At 43.4% G+C, this 7,587-nt stretch overlaps 1 protein-coding gene across 1 annotated transcript; it reads left to right on the plus strand.

The window, feature by feature from the left end:
- The first annotated feature begins 220 nt into the window (after positions 1-220).
- On the plus strand, positions 221-5,487 carry evx1 (even-skipped homeobox 1). The gene is made up of 4 exons (XM_085262172.1): positions 221-320; positions 1,450-2,177; positions 2,984-3,219; positions 3,718-5,487. The coding sequence occupies exons 2-4, from the start codon at positions 1,814-1,816 to the stop codon at positions 4,243-4,245; spliced, it is 1,128 nt and encodes a 375-aa protein (XP_085118298.1). The 5' UTR covers positions 221-320; positions 1,450-1,813; the 3' UTR covers positions 4,246-5,487.
- Positions 5,488-7,587: the final 2,100 nt, after the last annotated feature.

The raw sequence follows: 7,587 nt of genomic DNA on the forward strand, positions 1-7,587 counted from the left end.
ATCCGTCGCGGGGGGAGGGGTGGCTGCTGCTCGGGGCCTTTTCTCACTTTCGGACAGGCGAGGGCGCACAAGGACAGCGGAGGGTGCTGGAAACCCACAGTATGTCCCTCTCCTCTCTGTGAGACCACATGACACCGCCTATCTGTGACACACGATATGCATCCACATACATGCAGCCACACTCAGCCTCGCAGTTCGAAAATCGCACGTGTGGAGGCACCTCTGTTATAACCACCTGGATAAAGTAGCTCAGTGTGCTCAAAGAGCAATGTGATTAAGGAAGTCATCAACCTCAGCTCTTTAAAATGTTGCACTTGAAGGTACGTTGATGTTTGAATGTTGTCCCCAAGCTGTAATTGTTTTTAAGTTATAGCACGAATGCCTGATATTTTTGATAGCTGGGAGTTTAGAAACAGTCACACCAGTTTTTAATAAAACTTTATTTGCTGCAACTGTGTTAAATAAATGTTTTGGCCACGTTGGTGCAGTGAAGATGTCTTTACGCCTCAGAGGCAGAGTTCAAATGTGACCACTTCTAAACAGCAGCTACAAGCCCTGTGTGCAGCAGGTTTGCGCTCCCATTATCACCATTCATTGACTTTTTGCTGAAACACTGCACGTCTGGAGAACTGGAAAAACGACCACTGCCGATATAAGAATCCAAAGAACCCCATGACAGTGTCATGCTTTTGTTTGGATTTCTTTCATTTGGAACAGCAAATGCTTTGCACACATGATCATACAAATTAGCAATGCAAATCACGGTACCACATTTCATAACTTGTTTGGGCATAAAGAATAAAGAGAATGGTTTCGGTTCAACGTTTCCTTTTTTCATCTCTAATCGGCCTTTATCTAAACCCTGACCGCAAGACCTGACCTTTGGAGACTTTACTTGACTCCACTTAAGATGATGATAACAATCACAAGAGAGAGGGGAAAGTGACGGGGGAGGGAGGGGTGAATAAAATGTAAATACATAATGTAACTTAAATGACTGATATGAGTTTTACGAAATGACTCTGTGTTAATTAGTTATATTTGAGCAAAAGCAAAGCTGAACTTTATTTAATAAGTAGAAAAAAAAACCAAAATATTTGAGCATATTAACTGGCGTTAAAATGGCTCATTAGTAATTTAAATATACTGTAATACAATAAAATACAATAAAAAGCTAAGTCTTAAGCAAACATTATTTTACTACTACTACTACTACTAATAATAATAATAATAATAATAATAATAATAATAATAATAATAATAATAATAATAATAATAATAATAATAATAATAATGACTTAATGCATATTTCAATATTCCAACACCACAGATACATCACCATGTAAATCCTAAATATGCTGTTTCTTGTTTCTGCTGCCTCTTGTTGTGCCCTCTGACATCCCCCACCCCCATCTCGCCGTTGCCGTTGCTCCTTCTGTTTACCCACAGATTCAGTCAATGAGTGTCGTCATCAGGGGGGACCATCGTGAAGACTGGGTCATTAAGAATGACAGCTCTGAAGAAAGAGAGAGAGGGAGAGAGAGAGAGAGGGTAAATGGTGATCCCTCCCAGAGCTCCCACTCGGCACTCTGAAGCGGTCTTCTCTCAGGTTCAGACCGGATTGCATCCCCTCTTTTTTTTTCCAGAAGCCTCTCCTTCTCTTTTAGGACGCAATCTCCCACCCACCGCCATCCCCGCTGCACGCACACACGCGCACACCCCTCCAACCTGAGATTCATCTCCTTGGTTTTGACGGTTCGCCTCGAAGACGAGGTTTGCTTGTTTTGTTTTTTTCTTTTAAGTCGTGCTTGTGATGGAAAGCAGAGAGGAGATGGTGATGCTGGCAGAGGGAGGTCAGCTTGGCAAGAGCGGCTCTAATTTGTCGGAAGCCATCGGGAGCCCCGTGCGAGAACCACCAGGCAAGCCGGGCCACAGAGGTTGTCTGAGTCCAGGAGCTGCACCCTATTCCCGCGACAGGAGCGATCTAGCGGCGGAGGATAGCGCACGGAGAAATATGAGCGCCGACGCAAGGCTGGTTGGCACGTCTACCTCCGGAGAGAGGCACCAGGCTGACCAACATCACAAAGACGGCAGCAGCTCAGACACAGAGTCGGACTTCTATGAGGAAATTGATGTCAGCTGCACGCCTGAAAGCATGGACTACCCAACAGCTAAAGGTAAGCTGTGTGGGTGCATGTTGGATTGTATGCTATTGCAATAAACATATTGGCACTGTAGGGTGGAACAGAAAATCGAATATTTATGCTCAATGAAACAGATCCAGGGTCTGCTTCAGGTTCAAACACTGCAGCTGCAGTCGGTGCTATACAGCTATTCTGTCAGCTGATCGGTGTGGCTGCAAACGCTGAGGTGACACCCACAGTGTAACCTGACATTTCCCTCACTGACTTTGACAACGAGTTACTCGTACTGCAAATGTGCTTATGGGCTACTTCACCAGGAAAAAATTGGAGATTCAAGAAAAAATTATGTCAATTGGTTTTGGCAGCTGTGAAGGTGCAAGCACCCACTGCTCAGTTTATTGTGAATATCATTCTGTGTGAAATCTTTATGAATAAACATTCATACATGAAACATTTGGAGTAGTAGACTAAACGAATGGTAAAGTAACAAACGAATGAAAACAATACAGTTTAAGTATTGATTATTTTCAACCAAGGGAAATTATTGTTCATATCAAATCAATATATCGTGGAAAATACCTTTAGAAAAAAATAATAGTAGTGGAAATTGCATCTTAATTTAAAAACTACACTAAATGAGAAGCTAAGCGAGCAGTCAGGATGTCTCTTATTTTTCTAAAAGTCAAACAAATAATGGAGTTAGCCTGCTAGTCTTCAAATGGCAGCGAATGAAATAAATAAAGCGTTTCGATTTGTTTTGGGTCCTGTTTAAATTGTAAATGTGTGCGTTTTACACCTGATTGTAATTAAAATATGCTTATTCTCTGTTTTTGGTTCAGGCCGAAATGGGGATTCTCCAAGCCACCCGAACGAGTGCGGTACTGAGCCGAGTAAGAATGTCCCGGGTCAGGGCTCTCTGTCTTACGCAGCAGATCAGATTCGCCGGTACCGAACAGCATTCACGCGAGAGCAGATAGCACGCCTGGAGAAGGAGTTTTACCGGGAAAACTATGTGTCCAGGCCGCGGAGATGCGAACTTGCGGCCGCTTTAAATCTACCCGAAACCACCATCAAAGTAAGATTTCATCTCAGGGAAGTGGGACTGAATTAGGCCTCTTGACCATCAATACGTACTCTGTGAGCTTGTGTTGATGTATATCAAATCCACGTCGAGTGCAAAATGGTCAGGCTTACGTAAATGACTGCCAGTGGTTTATTTGTGTATGGATAGAAATAATCTCATGGAAAATAATCTCATAGAGTAAAATCAAATTAGTCCATACAGGAAACAAAGCAAAAAAAAAAGAAAGATTAAGAAGCAGGCACCGCGTTATGTAGCCACGGGTCATATTTATTTATTTACTTGGGTTGGTATTTTTTGATTGGATGCTAGTCAAATGTCACGCAGTCCACAATAAATAAATAAATAAATTACAGTAACAAGTTTCTCCAACCCAAATCCAAATATTGTCATGAGTAAAAAAGCCAAACATTATCTACGCATGTGCTTGTGTTGTTTCAGGTCACGGGGGGGATTGTGGTTAATATTTGATCCGCTGTGTCTCCTTCACAGGTGTGGTTTCAGAACCGCAGGATGAAAGACAAACGGCAGCGTCTGGCCATGACTTGGCCTCACCCCGCCGATCCGGCCTTCTACACCTACATGATGAGCCATGCGGCTGCCACGGGGAACCTGCCCTACCCCTTTCCATCGCACCTGCCGCTGCCCTACTACTCTCACCTGGGCGTCGGGGCTGGCTCAGCTCCTGCAGCCGCCCCTTTCTCAACCCCCCTGCGCTCTCTCGATAGTTTCCGGATGCTGTCTCATCCCTACCAGAGGCCCGAGCTCCTGTGCGCCTTCAGACACCCTTCCTTGTACTCAGGTCCCACTCACGGCCTAGGTCCCGGAGGAACTCCGTGCTCCTGCTTGGCGTGTCACTCCAGTCAGTCCAACGCCATCTCAACCAGGCCTTCCGGCTCGGACTTCGCTTGCTCCCCAACAAGCAGGACTGACGCGTTTGTCACTTTCACGCCTTCAGTGCTCAGCAAATCCTCATCTGTGACACTGGACCAGAGGGAAGAAGTGCCTCTGACCAGATAAAAAATAACTCTTGCTCCACATAAGCCTTTAACCACAAGCTTTTTAACCCTAACGTATTATATGATCAGGACTGAAACAGCATGAGGGGTGGGGTAGCCAGTATATAAACAGTGAAAGCCAGTTTATACTTGGGGAGAAGAGAAAGCTCTCCAGCTATAAGACGCGCAAAAGACCTGCTGTTATTGAAATATAATAATCCCATCGAAGATCCGGGGACATTGGGCTGAAATAAGACTGCGTAGACAGAAATTCAGATTTGATTTCTACAAGATTATTGTGACTGCTATGAGAGAGAGAGACGGGGAGAGATAAGCGGGGTGGTCCAGAGAAACGTTTAAATCTCCGTGATTGATGACGTTAAGGTCTTGATCATTATTTTATGCGTCCAAAAATCAGCCTACACGTATTGTTAGTTACGCGAGAATGATGCTTTCCATCTCTCTTTTTTAACAAGGGGATTTGTTAAAAGACTGCGGCCGTCTCATTATAGCTAGCTCTCCACACCGGGGCCCTCTCGACGGCCCGGGCCGAAATGTGCAGATGCTAGTAAAATTATTAAGTGATGTATATGTAAGACCGGGTGAATTTTGAGTGTTGAATTAATGATAATGCCAGGAAGGTTTCAGGCAAAAGGTAACAAGGCGCCGAGGGAACGGATTACCACAGCCGGCACGATCTGAAGAGGGGAGGGGAGAGAAAGATCAGAAAGAGGATGGAGAGAGGACAATCAAAAAAGAAAAAAAAAGAAATGAGCATTTTTAAGGCCACCCAACACTCTTTCTTTCTCTGTTTTCTCCCATGACCGTAAAAGAGACAGTGTGATTAAATAATGCCCACGGGCCTTCTTTAAAACCGTTTTTCGCTTTGCACTGTTACACCAGTTTAGCATTTGTGTGGGAATACGGAATAATGTGTGACTGATTTTTTTTCTTCATTGTTTTACTATTATTATTATTTTATTATAAAACTTTATTTTTGGTTCGCTATTTTTTTTGTTTGTTTGTTTTTGTTTTTTTGTGTTATGACTGGGTTGTCCTTATCGTTTAATTTGCAAATAAATACTGTCAAAGCATCGAAGGCGTGCGGAGTGATCTATACGCGTATTTCGGATCCATTTAAATAGCCAATAACCAATATGTCACTTTAAACTCACGGCAATAGAATAAAACTGATTCAAGCAAATTTTTGTTGTTGTTGTTGTTTTTGCTTTTCTCCCGGTCATCTTCTTTGGTTTGGTTTCGTTCAGCTTCAAGCGTATTGAGGATCTTCTCCATTCACAATTGGTTCAGGTCCGCCAGTCCTACCGCCTCAATAATAACACTAATTTTGTTCTCAAGTGGTAGCTGTCAAAACACCAGAGTGCGCCCCCTCCTATTTCCTGATGGGACCGTTAGATTGACCGTGACAGTTAAGTGGTCCCCGGGCTCCGTTAACGCCACTCATATTTTTTTCTGCGACCACTTAATAGACGCGACAGAATTAGGTGTCTGCAGATATTGGAAATGCAAAGAGATCGATCATTCGGAGAGGAGCGCCAACAATCAGCGGGATCTTAATTGGCCGCATTTGACCGGGCCCGAGCAAATTAAAAGAGTTTTTGGAGCGTAATAGGATTGGCTAAGTGCTGCGGCCCGCGGAGAGACACACAAATCACCCTTTAAAGGGAGTTTTAGGTCGTGGATTAGAAGTCATTGCAGTGATGGGCGAGAAAGTGTGTGGTATTTCAATTGGGCCTCGAAGTAAAAAAAAACAAACAACAACAACAACAAACGAAAAACTGGCCAATTGCGTGCTTACATAATCGAACATGAAGATTTTCTTTATTTTATTTTTTAAAAAATGCTTCAAATTTAGGTGACATTCCTCGAACCTTTATTCTGATTATTCCGAAATATGAAGATTTTGGAATTTGAAATATATGAAATATGAAGATTCCTGCCAGTGAAGCCAGACACCAAGAAGAACAATTTAGTTACCAAATATGATTTTAGGTACAGTGTTTTTTGTTTTTGTTTTTATTAGACTTGTTCTAATCAAACTCTACTGCACCCACAAAAACGGCACCATTGAGTCCAACCCCGCCCCCCCCAACCCACCCTGCTCCCTCACGCGTTTGATTGATGGCCTTATTAACTGGAGTTCTTGTAAGTGTGACCGAGCTGATTAAAATGCATATGTTTGGAATAATACACCGTTTAAGCCTCCCGGGTCGAGGCGAAACCACAAGGCAGATTTATGTAAACTATCAGCCGGTGTCTTTAAGCCTGATGGGGACGCGGGTCACGCAAGAAAATTGCTTTAGTTTGTGCATAATAAAATCGCACCATAAAAATAAAGATGAACGGGGCGGACTAACGGAATATTCAGAAGGTGTAGTCTCTTTAAAAGGAAAGGGGAAATGGTTTCATGGTGGGTTCTTTTCTCTTTTTTTAACAGTCTGGGAAATTTGGAGCTGACTTTCAACAGGAGCAGCAGCACTACACGGCCATCTAAACCTCGAGTCACACTGTGCCAAAACGACGCATTAAAGTGAGGCAAATTACAACCACATTTACCCAGCCACACATATGGGCTCCCATCTCTTTGCCGGGGAAACTATACGGCTGAATCCTCAGTGGCCTAATCCGGCATCAACATGCCATTTAATCGCTGGAATATTTCGTGTGACTGAGCTTCAAGATATGATGGGCTCGTAGATTGCGCACATAACAGCAATTACATCAGCCTTATAAGATCCTATTAGTGCGAATTGGCACAGGTCTCCCCAGCTCCCACAACCAACACAAAGCATTTTGATAGGGGCGGTGTAGTGCAGCTGTCCACCGACAGCAAATTTAAAAAAAAAAAAAAAAAAAAAAAAAAAGGAGCTGTGGCTGCTGTTACCGCTGTTTAAATTGGATTACATCCTAATTTACAGACCCCTGTCGTAACGCAAGAGGCTGGCGGAGGCGTAGAAGGACCAATCACCAAGTAATGATGATGAATGAGAGATTAATGCGCATACAAGCAAGACAATTTGAGCCTTCATCTGTTTAAATAGGCTTCCAATATCATTTGGAAAACGGAGGTCACGTTAAATCAATCGGGGGACGCGTGAAAGTCATTTTCGGAGGCGTCTTTATCAACATTATTTACGGTGCACCGGAGACAGCTATGTGCAGCAAGAAAATGTGACGGCTGTTGCGTGTTTATGTGACAAAGAAGAGCAAGCAAGACAGAGCATGACGCATCCAGGCTATCAAAAGATGCACTTAAATCTTTATCGTTAGCTGTTCAAATTAAGTGGCGGCTACACCGTTTCTCAGGGCGTCTGCGCAAACCCAAGATAGAATCTGTCCCCTG

The sequence above is a fragment of the Mchenga conophoros genome, linkage group LG22, assembly GCF_057382185.1.
Source record: "Mchenga conophoros isolate Kocher_MC1m ecotype Shallow Benthic linkage group LG22, M_conophoros_male_GT1.1, whole genome shotgun sequence".
NCBI lineage: Eukaryota > Metazoa > Chordata > Actinopteri > Cichliformes > Cichlidae > Mchenga > Mchenga conophoros.

Coding starts and splice junctions, on each gene's coding strand:
- evx1 (XM_085262172.1), top strand. CDS start 1,814: ATGGAAAGCAGAGAGGAGATGGTGATGCTGGCAGAGGGAGGTCAGCTT. Junction 2,178..2,983: donor GGACTACCCAACAGCTAAAG/GTAAGCTGTGTG, acceptor TTTTTGGTTCAG/GCCGAAATGGGGATTCTCCA. Junction 3,220..3,717: donor TACCCGAAACCACCATCAAA/GTAAGATTTCAT, acceptor TCTCCTTCACAG/GTGTGGTTTCAGAACCGCAG.